The sequence below is a fragment of the Sminthopsis crassicaudata genome, chromosome 4, assembly GCF_048593235.1.
Source record: "Sminthopsis crassicaudata isolate SCR6 chromosome 4, ASM4859323v1, whole genome shotgun sequence".
Classification (NCBI taxonomy): Eukaryota; Metazoa; Chordata; class Mammalia; order Dasyuromorphia; family Dasyuridae; genus Sminthopsis; species Sminthopsis crassicaudata.
This window is the reverse complement of record NC_133620.1, coordinates 114,428,622-114,445,984: the sequence shown is the minus strand read 5'-3', so window position 1 is coordinate 114,445,984 and position 17,363 is coordinate 114,428,622. Positions and strand designations below refer to the sequence as shown.

General features: G+C 33.5%; 1 protein-coding gene across 2 annotated transcripts in view; it reads right to left on the bottom strand.

Annotated features, from left to right (window-relative positions):
• Positions 1 to 9,481: 9,481 nt before the first annotated feature.
• SPATA17 (spermatogenesis associated 17) overlaps positions 9,482 to 17,363 on the bottom strand; it is a 267,209-nt gene continuing 259,327 nt past the window's right edge. For both annotated transcript variants that reach the window (XM_074309186.1, XM_074309185.1), the window contains exon 10: positions 9,482 to 9,657. In XM_074309186.1, coding sequence (XP_074165287.1) covers positions 9,577 to 9,657 — 81 coding nt within the window. In that variant the 3' untranslated portion in view covers positions 9,482 to 9,576. The remainder of the gene's footprint in view (positions 9,658 to 17,363) is intronic.

Sequence of the window (17,363 nt, the reverse complement as noted above, 5' to 3'; positions counted from 1 at the left end):
TCTAGAACTTAATACAGTAGATGGCATAAAATAGGTGTTCAATAAATGTTTGAGTAGCCAGTTGATTGATTGATTTTAGAGGCAAGAATCAGCCATCTGTGTCTACTGAGCAGGGTAATGGCCTACTCAGACTGTGCTTTAGGTATCATCACTTTGGCAAGTATGTTGGGAATAAATTGAAAGAGGAGGAATTTGACCAGGAAGATAAATTAGGATTCTGTTGCAATACTATAAAAGAGAAGCTATAAGGGCTTACCTTTCTTATTGTTTTTGAGGTAGAATTGACAAGATTAAGTAACTGATTAAGATACATGTCATAAGGAACGGATAGGAGAGACAAGGATGACTGAGATAGCAAACGAAACAGAGAAGATGAATAAACTGGGGAGAAAAGATGAGAATGTAAGTTCCTTGAAAGTAGAACTCCATTTAAAAAAATTTTATCTCCCGCACTTAGCATGGTACTTTACATATAGTTAAGTGCTTAATTTTTTTTCACTTATTCATTCATTCATTTATTCATACATGATTGTGGAATAATCTGCTAGGGAAAAAAAAAAGAGAGAGAAGGGCTTGGGATCCAGAGTACAAGCAGAAAAGTTGACCTGTGTAGGAAAAGAGCTACTTCTTTATCAGACATTGGAATAAAAGAAGCAATGGAGAATAACACTAGGGTTTTGAAATGTAGAGTGGAGCAGAAGAGGGAACAAATACAAAATTGCATCTATTTTTTCAGGAAAGTATGAGACGAGGACATGGGGAAGGGGTATTGTTGGAGGTTGCTAAGAGAAAAGATGATTTGCTGATCAGAAAAAGGAAAGAAGAAAATCAAATTGTTAGTCTTACAAATGAAAAGGGGGATCTTTCCACCAATGAAGAGGAAATTAGAGAAATAATAAGGAGTTACTTTGCCCAACTTTATGCCAATAAATTTGATAAGTTAAGTGAAATGGATGACTTTCTCCAAAAATATAGGCTTCCTAGATTAACAGAGGAGGAGATAAATTGCTTAAATAGTCCTATTTCAGAAAAAGAAATAGAACAAGCTATTAATCAACTCCCCAGGAAAAAATCCCCAGGACCAGATGGATTTACATGTGAATTCTACCAAACATTTAAAGAACAATTAATTAGCCCCAATGTTATATAAAATATTTGAAAAAATAGGGGATGAAAGAGTCCTACCAAACTCCTTTTATGACACAGACATGGTACTGATACCTAAACCAGGTAGATCGAAAACTGAGAAAGAAAATTATAGACCAATTTCCTTAATGAATATTGATGCTAAAATCTTAAATAAGATATTAGCAAAAAGACTTCAGAAAATCATCCCCAGTATAATACACTATGATCAAGTAGGATTTATACCAGGAATGCAGGGCTGGTTTAATATTAGGAAAACTATTAGTATAATTGACCATATTAATAATCAAATTAATAAAAACCATATGATCATCTCAATAGATGCAGAAAAAGCATTTGATAAAATCCAACATCCATTCCAACTAAAAACACTTTAGAGTATAGAAATAAATGGACTATTCCTTAGAATAATCAAGAGTATATATTTACAACCGTCAGTAAGCATAATATGCAACAGAAATAAACTGGAACCTTTTACAGTAAGATCAGGAGTGAAACAAGGTTGCCCACTATCACCATTACTCTTCAATATAGTACTAGAAATGCTAGCCTCGGCAATAAGAGCTGAGAAAGAGATTCAAGGAATTAGAGTAGGAAATGAGGAAATCAAACTATCACTCTTTGCAGATGACATGATGGTATACTTAGAGAACCCCAAGACTCTGCTAAAAAGCTATTAGAAATAATTCAGAACTTTAGCAAAGTTGCAGGATACAAAATAAATCCACATAAATCCTCAGCATTTTTATACATTACCAACACAATCCAACAGCAAGACATACAAAGAGAAATTCCATTCAAAATAACTGTCAATAGTATAAAATTTTGAGGAATATATCTACCAAAGGAAAGTCAGGAACTATATGAGCAAAATTATGAAACACTTGCCACAAAAATAAAGTCAGATTTAAATCATTGGAAAGACATTCTGTACTCTTGGATAGGCCGAGCGAATATAATAAAGATGACAATACTCCCCAAACTAATCTATTTATTTAATGCTATACCAGTCAGACTCCCAAGAAACTATTTTAATGACCTAGGAAAAATAACAACAGAATTCATATGGAAGAATAAAAGGTCGAGAATTGCAAGGGAACTAATGAAAAAAAAAGTCAGATGAAGGTGGTCTAAGTGTACTTGATTTAAAGCTATATTATATAGCAGCAGTCACCAAAACCATTTGGTATTGGCTAAGAAATAGACCAGTCGATCAGTGGAACAGATTAGATACAAAGGACAAAAAAGGATACATCTATAGCAATCTAGTCTTTGACAAACCCAAAGATACCAACATTAGGGATAAAAATTCATTATTTGAAAAAAAACTATTGGGAAAACTGGAAATTAATATGGCAGAAATTAGATTTGGATCCACACTTAACACCATATAACAAGATAAGATCAAAATGGGTCCATGATTTAGGCTTAAAGAATGAGATCATAAATAGATTAGAGGAACAGAGAATTGTCTACTTCTCAGACCTGTGGAGGAGGAAGGAATTTATGACCAGAGGAGAACTAGAGATCATTATTGATCACAAAATAGAAGATTTTGATTATATCAAATTAAAAAGTTTCTGTACAAACAATACTAATGCAAACAAGATTAGAAGGGAAGCAACAAATTGGGAAAATATTTTTAAAGTTAAAGATTCTGATAAAGGTCTCATTTCCAAAATACATAGAGAACTGGCCCTAATTTATAAGAAATCAAACCATTCTCCAATTGATAAATGGTCAAAGGATATGAAAAGACAATTCTCAGATGATGAAATTAAAACTATTTCCACTCATATGAAAGAGTGTTTCAAATTACTACTGATCAGAGAAATGCAAATTAAGACAACTCTGAGATATCACTACACACCTGTCAGATTGGTTAAGATGGCAGGAACAAATAATGATGAATGTTGGAGGGATGTGGGAAAACTGGGACACTGATGCATTGTTGGTGGAGTTGTGAAAAAATCCAACCATTCTAGAGAGCAATTTGGAACTATGCCCAAAAAGTTATCAAAATGTGCATTCCCTTTTATCCAGAATTGCTACTATTGGACTTATATCCCAAAGAAATACTGAGGAGGGGAAAGGGATCTGTACGTTCCAAAATGTTTGTGGCAGCTCTTTTTGTAGTGGCCAGAAACTGGAAGATGAATGGATGTCCATCAATTGGAGAATGGTTGAGTAAATTATGGTATATGAAGGTTATGGAATATTATTACTCTGTAAGAAATGACCAGCAGGAGGAATACAGAAAGGCTTGGAGAGACTTACATCAACTGATGCTGAGTGAAACGGGAAGAACCAGAAGATCGCTGTACACTTCAACAACAATACTGTATGAGGATATATTCTGATGAAAGTGGATATCTTCAACATAAAAAAGATCCAACTCACTTCCAGTTGATCAATGGTGGACAGAGACAGCTACACCCAGAGAAGGAACACTGGGAAGTGAATGTAAATTGTTAGCATTACTGTCTATCTACCCAGGTTACTTATACCTTCAGAATCTAATACTTAATGTGCAACAAAAAAAATGGTATTTACACACATGTATTTTATCTAGGTTATATTGTATGTAAAATGTATGGGATTGCCTGTCATCGGAGGGAGGGGATAATATGGAAAAATGAATACAAGGGATAATGTTATAAAAAAAATTTACTCATGCATATATACTGTCAAAAAATGTATAAATAAAATTTTAAAAAAAATTATTTGGAATAGCTACTGTGGGGAGTATGAGAATTACCCTGCTGTAGTCAGGGTCCAGTTAAGGTTAGTTAACATGAATATGCAATGCACACAATCAGCAGAGTTGTATGACTTTCTTTCCAGAATATACTCTTCATTCTCTACAAGGCTTTGTTAACCTCTCTATCCCAAAAGCTCCTACTCCAGGTCTGGTCTTTACTGAAAATATTCCCTGCCCATGTGACTCTTCCTCTGATTGTCTAGTCCTTTCAGAATCTCTATTTTAAAGAAGACATCAAGGTCATTAATCAACATTTTTGTTCTTCTCCAAGCTACAAAACCTGACTCCTCCAGTACCTTTGTATAAGGGTGTACTGGTGTTTAATAATCCTCCTTCCCTCCCCACAAAAAGTCCTTACAACATTCTTTTAAGTTTAATAAACATCATTAACACTGAATAAATCAACTCTCATTTGTAGCATTCTCAAATTTAATAATTTCCTCGTCAGCTCATTTGAACTATTTCTAGTGAACCCCTGCTTATGCGTTAAAAATTTTTATTAGAAGATATTGTTTACAAACAGCTGCAGTTGGTAAAAAGAGGGATGATAAACTCATCCAATTCTGCATCCAGATGGTGGTGACATAATACTCCATCTTTACACCTTTGTGCAGGATGTTCTTGTAGCTGGAATGCTCTCCCTCCTTCACTTCTATCATAAAGAGTCCTCTTTCTTTAACTTCCTTTTAATTAAAGGATTATTTCTGTCACTCTAATTGCTAGTATCCTGGGGTAAATCAAGATTTTATCAGTTTCATGGCAATATGAATTAGTTTTCCCTGAAAGGCAGTGGAACTATCACTATTTGATTGTATCCTATTTCCCTTGATAAAGTTTCTTGATCACTTAAGAGGATGGAAGATTCCATTTATGTGCATTTGGGGCCTCTGGATTTGGCTAATTTCCAAATACAAAACAAATAACTATTAACTTGCTCTTCTGATAGAGATGAGGGTGACTGTGTCTTGAGGGTGACTGTACGTACACAAGAGCTATTATATCCTAGTTGGATAATCTTGCTCTGTTATGAACTTCTCAACAACTCAGGTGTGCCTCATTTTATCCCAGGATTATACCTTAATAGGATGCCATTGTTAAGGCCATCTTCACTACCTTACATTTAACTTAGGATATAGATTACTTATATTTTGTAAATGTTCATATATTTGTCTCCCCTCCTCCCCGCCCATTAGATTAAGTTCCTTGAGAATAGGAATTAATTTGCTCTTGGCATTTTTATCTCCACTATCTAGCAAAGTGGCAGGTACACAGTAAGTGCTTAATTAAACTCATTGATTTATTCATAAATTAATTTCCCTTTTCTTTTGGTATAGGAGGACATTCCTATCTCTGATGAAATATTCCCTTGCTCTCATGGGTTCCAGGATGGTGACTGGTGGAAATGCCAAAAGAAAAGAGTTCTAGTTCAGCTTTCTTTTTTTACCAAAATTTTTATCGAGGATAATGCTATATTTACTTCCTAAACTCATAGAATTCCTACAATGGCTATACTGACATTTATTAAAGCTCTTTAAGAACTGCAGAGCACTATCTAAACAGGTTTTTTTAATTATTATTATTATTAAGAGTATTGCTAGGTACTCATCGTATCTATATCAATGAAAATAAAAGCCATTAAGTTTTGAAACAGACCTGGATAAAAATAAAATGTAAAGAAAGAATGCAAACCATTGCCATAGTGATTTCATTAATGTTTTAATTGATATTTCATCGTTATCATTTTTCAATACATTCTTTATAACAGAAACCTCTATTGTAACAATAAGGACAGTTAAGCAAAAGAAAGTGATTCATTGACTATTTCTGATAGAACATTTGTCATTGCCCACACGAATCCTTTTTAAGTAAAGTCCCATACATTTAGAGTGAGTTGAGTATATGGTTTAAAATGCTATTCTAAGATTAATTTCTGCCAAACTACTTTTCTCAATAGTTTTAAGTGAATAGGAAGTTTTTCACCTAGTGGCTTTCTTGGATGTATAGAAAATTTGTTTACTATATTCAGTTGTTTCTAGGTTTAATTGTCTCAGTAATACTTTTGATGATCTTTGTTTTGTAATGTATTTTGAAATCTGGTGATGTTAGATCTTTCCTTTATTCCTTGAAATTCTTGAACTTTTACTCCTCCCTATGTATTTTGTTATTTTTTGGTCTAATTCTATAAAGCCTTGTCAATTTGATTAGTATACTACTAAATGTCATAACAAATGTAGTTATATTTTAAAATTATATTGACCCTAGCAACTATGAATAAATGTATATCTCTATTTATTTTCTTTTCTTCCTATAAAGACCATTTTGTAAGTGTATTTTTGTAAATTGGATTGTGTATTGGTAGATTACCAATAATCTTTACCTGCTAGATTACCAGGTAATTCTCACATATTGTATATATTTTATAGTTGTTTTGAATATAATTTCTTTCTGGGTCATGAGCCTTACTGCAATGCACCAATTGGTATTATTCTTATTTTACAGATGGGAAAAGTGAAACCAAGAGAGACTATGATTTGTCTCTGTTCACACTACTAGTTAATAACAGAGGTAATATTTGAATTCAGGTCCAAGTCTGGTAATCTTTCCATAACATAATGGCCTTAAGTGAAAGTAAATCCTGTAATCAATTTCCTCATCTATAAAATGGGTGTTAAGTCACATTTGCAGCATATACTTCAGGGGGTTATTGTGAAAAGAAAAAAGAAAAAATGTATATTTAGTATTTTTCAAAACGTATTGTATTAAATTCAAATGTCTGTGTTTAACCAGTGTAACTTATAAAAGAATGAATTCCAACTTCCAAACAACCTTACTTCACATTTTTGAAAACAATTTCTTTGTAAGAAGACTCTTTAAAGTTGGAATTAGAGATCAGTTGCATTAAAATAAAAAAAACACACACACACACTCCTTTTTCAGACACCACATTAACCCCATTCCCAAAACTATATTCTTTGTCAGTTGTGTCACAATTATTTGACAAACCATAAACACCGTGTGTGTGTGTGTGTGTGTGTGTGTATGTGTGTGTGTGTGTGTGTATGTAGCTAAATGACATAATGGATAGAGTGCCAGGCCTGGAGTCAGAAGACTTGAGTTCAATTGTGACTTCAGACACTTATTAGCTCTGTGGTCCCGGGCAAGTTATTTAACCTCTGTCTGCCTCAGTTTCCCCATTTGTAAAATAGGGATAATAACAGCACTTACCTTTCAGGGTTGTCATAAAGATCAAATGAGATAATAATTGTAAAGCACTTAGCATAATACCTGGCACATAGTAGTGTAATTTTAAATATTAGCAGATGTGTATATTTACATACATGTCTAGCTATAAAATAATGAAACTGATTTTTAACTACCACCACAAAAACTTAGACATCCATTCATGTTGTTCTTGAAAGCAGTCTCTTTGGAAGACTGAATTTATTTTAATGAGGCTGCCATTTCTCAAAATCCTTATGGAATCCCCTCTTTTTTTGGAACTGCCTTCAAATTTATATAAGCAATCCACTGCTGTTACTTGTTGCATCTTTTAAATTGGTATAACCCATCTTGGCCACCCATATTATTCAGGAAAATTGGCTCTGAATTACTATTGGCTAATCCCCCAAATCAAATTGACTCAGAGGTAGTGATGATTTGTCACCAATTAGGGTATTCAAAAGCACATGCCACTTTCTCTGAAGCCAATCCCCAAAGAGGCATTCCAAAAATGCTTTGAGCAATGGCAGCATTGTTGGAACAAGTATTTAGCCTGCCAAGGTAACATTTGTTAATTTGAATAGGGATGCTATTCATTTGGAGGTATAAGTTCTGGTACATTTGTCAAAAAATCACTTGTCTTACCATATAGTAATACTTTATGCACCTATTACTTTTTAGATTATTCCAGATTAAGCCAGATGGAATACATTGTAACAATATTAGCTGTTATCATCAGGATGACTTAATTATGCATTAAGCCACTGGATATAAATCTTTATAAAATACAGCAATGACTATTTGCTAATGATTTTCTTTCTAGACCAAGAATAAAATATGTTCACATAGGTAACTTAAAAGTGAATATGATTATATGTAGTTAAGAATTGTTACATGTAATTTTTTAACATAACCACACTGCATCAGCACAAGGAAATATCTCTCCTCAATGTTTTCAACACCATTTTTCCTCTGCTACAAAGCTCAAAGAATTCAGGTTAATATTCAACATTATATGAATCAAGGAAATATTTGTTGGGGGTCTCAAGTATTACTAGTTAAAAAAAAAAAAAAACAAAAAACAAAAAACAAAAAACAAAAAACAAAAACGCAGATAAATCTTCCCCTGAGCCTTCACGGTACTGATAGAAGGCTGTATACAGAAGAAATGGTAATGACTAACTTATTTATGTATAGTGCAGATTTCATCCTCCCTTAAGTTAATGCATTCACAGATTCTGTGATAGTTAACATGAGGCTCCAAAGTCAATTTGCTTTCTTCTACTTGCCTTCACATCTTTAGATTCCATTATCCCCCTCCAGATAATGTTCTTCAAATTCTTTATTGTCTCTAAAACTTGGAACAAAACCATTTTAGGAAACTTTCTCTAATTACACCAATTTCATTCTATGCTTATTTGTCTACCCTGTAGCTCTTATTAACTACATAATTTTATCAACCAATATTTTGATTTATTTAGTATTTTAAAAAGTAATTGCAGGTAGGTATCTTTGGTCTTTGTCACAGACTGTATAGTTGCTAAATTCAAGAAATACTGATTTCTTTAGAATTCATCCTAAATTCTTAGTGTAATGTTCAATGTTCAAAAAGTTACTTTGGCTAAATTTTACTTTTTGAAACAGCATCATCATTTACCATTGTATTTTATAAACTATATTATTTAATGTCATCCTGTTAGAATGAAGAATGGATTAGTATTTTCCACTTTGTTCTACTTATAAGTCTACTTTGAAGTATTGTGAGAGCAACATAATTATAGGTGAGTATAGCTCTGTCAGTAGATGTTCTGGGGAAAAATACATGCCTCCAGTAGGTTAGGTTCTAAAAGAATAAGGAAGTTTCTTTACAAAAAAATCTGACATACTGTATGAGGATGCATTCTGATGGAAGTGGATATCTTCAACATAGAGAAGAGCTAATCCAATTCCAATTGATCAATGATGGACAGAATCAGCTACACCCAGAGAAGGAACACTGGGAAATGAGTGTAAACTGTTAGCATTTTTTTGTTTTTCTCCCCAAGTTATTTTTACCTTCTGAATCCAATTCTTCCTTTGCAGCAGCAGCAACAACAACAACAACAACAAAAATTCGGATCTGCACATATATATTGTACCTAGGATATACTATAAGATATTTACTATGTATGGGAATGCCTGCCATCTAGGGGAGGGGGTGGAGGGAAGGAGGGGAAAAATTCAGAACAGAAGGGAGTACAAGGGATAATGTTGTAAAAAAAAAATTACCTATGCATATGTACTGTCAAAAAAATGTTATAAAATTAATAAAAAAATAAATTTTATTTTAAAAAAAGAATCTGATAATGACATAGCTTTTAAAATTCATGGTAGACAGATCAATCAATTTTATTTGTGGATTTGTGAGTTTGTTACATTTTGAAGAGTTCTTCATGTAGAAATACACAGTTTTACACTATCTCTCCAGCTCTTGAATATAGTTTTCCATACTTTTCAAAGAGAGCAAATGGTGGAAACACAGTTTGGAAGTTCTAGGAGGGAAAAAAAAAAGAGAGAAAAACAGGTTTGAAGTAGTTAGGCATATTTATGGTGTCTAAATTTGTTTAGATTACAATAAAAAGGCACAAAGATCTAAATTAATGCTTAATTCAAAATTATAATCCTGCTAGCTAATAAACAGCAACAATATTCTGAGACCAGAAAGTCATTGGTTAAAGCAAGGAAATCATGCAACCAAAAGTTCAAGAAAAATTAAAAATACCTACAATGTGCAAAGCACTGTGTTAAATTTTATAATGATACAAGGATGCACAAAACAGGCTTTTTTCCCTCAAAGGACCTGCAATATATTGGAGGAGGCAGGACAAAGAACTAGAATATGGATAGGGCCATAGATCTAATGATCTATCTTTATACTTATCTATATATATAATATATATTTATACACATACATATATGAAAAGTCTGAGGAGAGTTTAAATACATCTTTATACAGAGATATAGAAACATCTCTTTTGAATGGAAGTGTGTCCTATATTGAATCAGAATGCCTGAAAATAAATAAATAAACATAAACAAATATATACGTGTATTTGTATGTATGTATGTGTTTGGGTAAGTACATATACATATGTATATACACATATATGTATGTGTATAAATATATACTATGCCTTCAAGGAGCTTATATTATAATGAAGAGGTTAAATGAACATGTGTAGGTAGATATAAAATTTATGTAAAGTAGATACAAGTTAATCTTATAGGAATAAGTAGAATGACGTATAGGGAGTGGATTTGGAGTTCAAGGATGGGAGAGAGAAGCCACATAGTAGCATCTATCAAAGAATATTATTTTCCAGCCATTTTGAATAATCTCCATTCATTGTCTGCATACCTTTTGGGATTTAAGCAATCTTGAGTACATTCAAAAGCCTATTATCAAGCTTCCTAGTTACTATATTTTCAATGTTGTTCAATGTTTCTAGACTACATAGTACAATGCTGATCAGCCTTGACCATTTACAATTATTTTTCAATTTTATTTATGTAATTTATGTTTTTAATCTCAATGGTATTATGATAAAAATATGTCATAAGCATTACCTTTGGGAATATTTTCTTTGAAAATTTTTTTCAACTATTGCATTGATAAATTGTGTGCAGAATGGAGAGTCAACTCTGAAGCCAGAAAGTCCAAGTTCAAGTTCTGTCTTTGACACATACTGGCTATGGGATCCCTTGTGGAGGTCACTTAACCTCTCACTGTCCTAAGAAACTCTTTAAGACTGAAAAGTCCACAGAAGTTTCTTACCTGTGTTGGTAGGGAGTTTCCTCACCTGGGATTTATTCATAACAATGATAACAAAATTGCAGATCCAATCCCTAGACCTCTATTATAATCTTAGTTATGAACAGCCTTAAACATGGCAGAATTTTTTTCTATAGAAATACTATGGAAATAAATTCAATATCTACTATAGAAATATCAAAGGTACAAAATATGAAAATACTCAAAGTACTTTATTATGTTTCAACATACTTTCTTAATATTTGGAAGCAGAGCCATGATTTCTTCTGAAGGAAACTTCCGGTGTTAAAATTCCCTCCCTTAATGCTGATCATTAATTCTAATCTAACTTAGACTACTGCTAGGGGATACTAGGGGGTTCACTTCTGTAATGTAGCATTTTATCAGGAGTTGGTAGGATTAGTACCCAAAGTTGTGATTAATGCCAATCTTCTGTAAACTATTCTTTCATCTCCTAATATTCATAATAATAACAAGTTCAAGCTAATCAATTTTAATATGAAATGAGTCTTAAAATAGTCATTTCCAGGGACCTGCTATTTTCTTTTAAGGATGCAAAAGTACTTTCATAATTAGTTCTTTAAAATAAAGTTAAGAAAGCTAGTATGTTCTTTAATCTGACAAAATATCTCAAAAAAGTATAATAGTAGAGAAAAGTGGTAATATCATTTATTTCCATAAACAATATCTCTATTGTTTAGTTTCATGTTTTTGCTATTGCCCATAGACAATTGGGTATGAGCTCATCAGAAACCTCTTACTGTCCCTGATATTGTTTTTGTTTTTTCAGTTTGAATTCTCATTTTCTGACACACAGTGAGTCAATCCAATTGGTATTCAATATGAGAAGAGGGAGTTTTGCCACAAGGGCTGCTCAGGCTCCAAGAAAACCTGCAAGGATCACCATTTGCTTAAAATTTGATTCTCACAGAAATGCAGGTCATTGTTACATGATGATGGGTGTTCACTACTGGCTATGAAACAATCTATTCTGGATTTGCATTGTCTTGCTTTTAAGTTAATTCTGTGCCTCTTTTTTTATTTATTTTGGCCAAAACAAACAAACCAGCACTGTAAAACACAGCTTTTCAGAAAAAAATAACTTTATCAGGAAAACAAAACAAAACAAAAAACAACAACAACAACAAAAAAAAAAAACCTGGAAATCTAAATACTACTAAAGCCTTCATTTGCCAGAGCAGACAGCTTTTACTATTAGGATGCCCAGCCAAACACAAATAATCTACTGCCAAAACGAGCTCCTTGGGACAATTTAGGAGTCTTTTGAAGTGAACGGCTTTTTGAGCTGGAATGAAGCCCAGGTTCATTTTCAAACCCAAGTCCAAATGACAAAGAGTAAATTTCCTATGTCCCTCACCCCCTTAGTGTAAAATTACTTTGGGTTCAGTGCTACACTGTTTATCTAGTTATTCAAAGCTATTTTACCAGTAACTCACAACTAAGCATTTAAAACAACTGGCTAAGGTGTCAAAAGGAAGTTGAATTGCTTCTCTTTGACTGCATCTCAAGAAAACTTCCTAGAGGAAATGGGTAAGATAAAACTTATATATCAATTGTATATGCAAATTTTTTAGGTTTTAAAAATAAAGATATTAGGCTTTAAAAAAATCAAGTTTTCCTTTAAGGCTAAAAAACTAATTACCACCAGACTAAAGTGCAAATAGATAGAGATATAGAGGCATATCTGTATCTATATACATATATATGCATATATACACAAATACATATATATGCACACATAATAATATACATAATAATATACAATCATATATTATGGTGTTTTTTTTGTTTGTTTGTTTGTGTGTGTGTGTGTGTGTGTGTGTGTGTGTGTGTGTGTGTGTGTGTATAATTCAAACCACTCTTTGGGATCTTAAAGGACTTGAACTTTGGGATCTTCAATCATTCATTCAATTAAATGAGTGTTTATTAAGTGTATTAAGTGCTTATCATATGCCAGAAACCATGATAAGCACTGGAGATATAAAGAAAAAGCTAAAATAGTCCTTATCTTCAAAGACATTACATGTTTGAAAAAAAAAAATCAAAACATTCTCACTAGGGTTTAAGAGTTTCCCTAGATAAATTTGACATCATACTTGATCAGAATCTACTACCATTGTTTTCTGTTTAAATTTCTAGAATAGTCAGCATCTCATTAACATCAGAGGCTTTTAACCCAGGGTCCATGAACTTAGTTTTTAAAATGTCTTGATAAGACTTCCAGCCAAGATGGTGGCGTGGAGGCAGACAGCTGCTTGAGCTCCGTGTTTTCTCTCAGGACTTACTTCATGACAAGCCTCGGAGTTAATGCTTGACCAGAAAAGAAACCCACAAATAATCACCAACAGAAGACATCCTTGAAATTTGCCAGAGAAGGTCTGTGTTTGCTTGGGGGAGGGTCAAACAGACTGGGCACAGACTGAGGGCAGACAGGCAGTTCACACAACCCGGACCAGAGGGGGAGGGGTACAATCTCTTCCGTTTCTTCGAAAAGACTTTTACCCCAGTGTGGATATTCCATCTTAGCAGCAAGCCAGGAGCAGCGTAGAGAGGGTGTAAATACCGGCGGTGAAGAATAAAACCCCAGAAAGCTAGTGTCTCTCGAACCCGGCCACCCCCACCCCCACCCAGAAGGACTCAGCCTGTTCTCAAAGCCTCAGAGCTCAGACTCAGTGCAGCCATTGCTGTCCTTTTAGTGGCTCTCTGCTGCCCTCCCCCCAAGTCTATAGAGGAAGCTCATTAACACCATCCAGCCCCATCCCCCCCAAAACAGACCAATTGTTTCTCTTGTCAATTTGTTTTCTTCCATTCTGCTCTAACAAAATGAACAAAAAATTTAATACGGCTCTAACCATTGACAGCTTCTGTATGGAGAGAGAGCAGACTTCAAACCCTGAGGAGACTAAAAGCAGAATGTCTCCAGAGGAATCCCCTAAGGGGGATATGAGTTGCTCCTCAATACAAAAGAATCTCATAGAGGAAATCAAAAAGGCTCTCACAAGAGAGCTAGAAGAGAAATGGGAAAAGGAAAGGGAAGTTTGCCAAGACAGTCTGGAGAAGTCATTCCACGCATTTAAAGACAGAGTGGATAAAGAAAACAAATCATTGAGAAACAAAATTAGTGAGCTGGAAAAAGAAAACAGCTCTCTAAAAAATAAAATGGATGAAAAGGAAAAAAATTCCATAGAAGAAAAAACTCATTTAAAAACACAATTGGACAATTACAAAAAGAAATAAAAAAAGTGAGTGAAAAAAATACATCATTGAAAATTAAACTCAAACAAGTAGAAATAAATGACTCAAGGAGAAACCAAGAAGTAGTTAAGCAAAACCAGAAAAACAAAACAATTGAAAAGAATGTCAAGTACCTTATTAGAAAGACAATAGACCTGGGAAACAGATCCAGGAGAGACAATTTGAGAATATACGGGCTCCCTGAAAAATGTGAGGAAAAAAAAAAATCAAAACGCCAAGAAATATATTGGCCAAGTTCAAGAACCATCAGATGAAGGAAAAAAATACTGGAAGCTGCTAGAAAAAAGCAATTCAGATATGGAGGAGCCACAATAAGGATAACCCACGATCTAGCAGCGTCCACATTAAAAGAATGAAGGGCCTGGAACATGATACTCTGAAAGGCTAAGGAACTTGGTAGGCAGCCAAGAATAACTTACCCAGCAAAAAATGAGCTTCGTTTTCCAGGGAAGAAGATGGACATTTAATGAAATAAATTAATTCCATCTATTCTTGATGAAAAAACCAGACTTACACAAAAATGTTTCATCTTCAAATACAGAACTCAAGAGATTTCTAAAAAGGTAAAAAGAAATCTTGAGAACTATATTTCTGCCACAAATATATGTAAAGAACTCATGTATAATTTGTCCTAGAAACAAGACGTGGAAAGGAAATTATATCATAAAACAGGTTAAATTGGTGGTACTACATCTCATGAAGAGGCAAAGGTAACCTATTATATCTGAGAGAAAGAAAGAAGGGGGATGAACATAGTGTGTATCAATAGACATATTCGATTTATGGTGAAACTTCTTCAACTTCATTGAAAAGTGAGAGGGAAGGAGTAAGCTAAGGGGAAGGGAATACAGAAATTGTGAGGAAAAGGGGTAAAATCAGGGGAGGAACTTTAAGGTGGGAGAGGGATACTAAAAAGGGAGGGCTGTGAAAAGCAAGTGGTGTTTGCAAGTTTAATACTGGGTAGGGGGGTAAGAGGGAAGGAAAGGAGAAAAGCATAAGCAGGGGTTAACAGGATGGCAAGCAATATAGAATTAGTCATTCTAACCATAAATGTGAATAGGGTAAACTCCCTCATAAAGAGGAAGCAGTTAGCAGACTGGATTAAAAGTCAGAATCCTACTGTATGTTGTTTACAGGAAACACACCTGAAACAGGGTGAGACATTCAAACTAAAAGTAAAAGGGTGGAGCAGAATCTATTATGCTTCAGGTAAAGCCAAAAAAGCAGGGGTGGCCATCCTCATTTCAGATAAAGCAAAAACAAAAATTGATCTAATTAAAAGAGATAAGGAAGGGCATTATATCCTGCTAAAGGGTAGCATCAATAATGAAGCAGTATCAATATTAAACATATACGCACCAATTGGTAGAGCTTCTAAATTCTTAAAAGAGAAAGTAAGAGAACTGCAAGAAGAAATAGACAGCAAAACAATAATAGTGGGAGATCTCAAACTTGCACTCTCAGAATTAGATAAATCAAACCACAAAATAAATAAGAAAGAAGTCAAAGAGGTAAATGGAATACTAGAAAAGTTTGATATGATTGATCTTTGGCGAAAGCTAAATGGAGACAGAAAGGAGTATATTTTCTTCTCAGCAGTTCATGGAACCTATACAAAAATTGATCATATACTAGGGCATAAAAACTCAAAATCAAATGCAGTAAGGCAGAAATAGTAAATGCATCCTTTTCAGACCACAATGCAATTAAAATTACATTTAATAAAAAAGCCAGGGGGAAATAGACCAAAAAAAATTGGAAACTAAATAATCTTATACTAAAGAATGATTAGGTAAAACAGCAAATCATAGACATAATTAATAACTTCACCCAAGAAAATGACAATAATGAGACATCATACCAAAATGTGTGGGAAACAGCCAAAGCAGTATTAAGGGAAGTTTTATATCTCTAGAGCCCTACTTGCATAAAATAGAGAAAGAGAGGGTCAATGAATTGGGCTTACAACTAAAATTGCTAGAAAAGGAACAAATTAAAAACTCCCAGACAAACATGAAACTTGAAATTCTAAAAATAAAAGGTGAGATTAATAAAATTGAAAAAAAAAAAAAAAAAACTATTGAATTAATTAGTAAAACTAAGAGTTGGTTCTATGAAAAAACCAAAAAAATAGACAAATCCTAAGTAAACCTGATTAAAAAAAGGAAAGAGAAAAAGCAAATTGTTAGTCTTGAAAATGAAAAGGGAGAACACACCACTAATGAAGAGGAAATTAGAACAATAGTTAGGAGCTATTTTGCTCAACTTTATACCAATAAATTTGATAACTTAAATGAAATGGAAGAATACCTTCAAAAACATAGCTTGCCCAGATTAACAGAGGAAGAAGTAAGTAGTCTAAATAGTCCCATCTCAGAAAAAGAAATAGAACAAGCTATTAACCAACTCCCTAAGAAAAAATCCCCAGGACCAGATGGATTTACATGTGAATTCTACCAAACATTTAAAGAACAACTAACTCCAGTGCTATATAAACTATTTGAAAAAATAGGGATTGAAGGAGTCCTACCAAATTCCTTTTATGACACAGACATGGTACTGATACCTAAACTAGGTAGAATGAAAACTGAGAAAGAAAACTATAGACCAATCTCCTTAATGAATATTGATGCTAAAATCTTAAATAAGATATTAGCAAAAAGACTTCAGAAAATCATCCCCAGGATAATACACTATGATCAAGTAGGATTTATACCAGGAATGCAGGGCTGGTTTAATATTAGGAAAACTATTAGTATAATTGACCATATTAATAATCAAATTAATAAAAACCATATGATCATCTCAATAGATGCAGAAAAAGCATTTGATAAAATCCAACATCCATTCCTACTAAAAACGCTTGAGAACATAGGAATAAATTGACTATTCCTTAAAATAATAATGAGCATATATTTAAAACCATCAGTAAACATCATATGTAATGGTGATAAACTGGAACCTTTTCCTGTAAGATCAGGAGTGAAACAAAGTTGCCCACTATCACCATTACTATTCAATATAGTACTAGAAACGCTAGCCTCGGCAATGAGAGCTGAGAAAGAGATTCAAGGAATTAGAGTAAGAAATGAGGAAATCAAACTATCACTCTTTGCAGATGACATGATGGTATACTTAGAGAACCCCAAA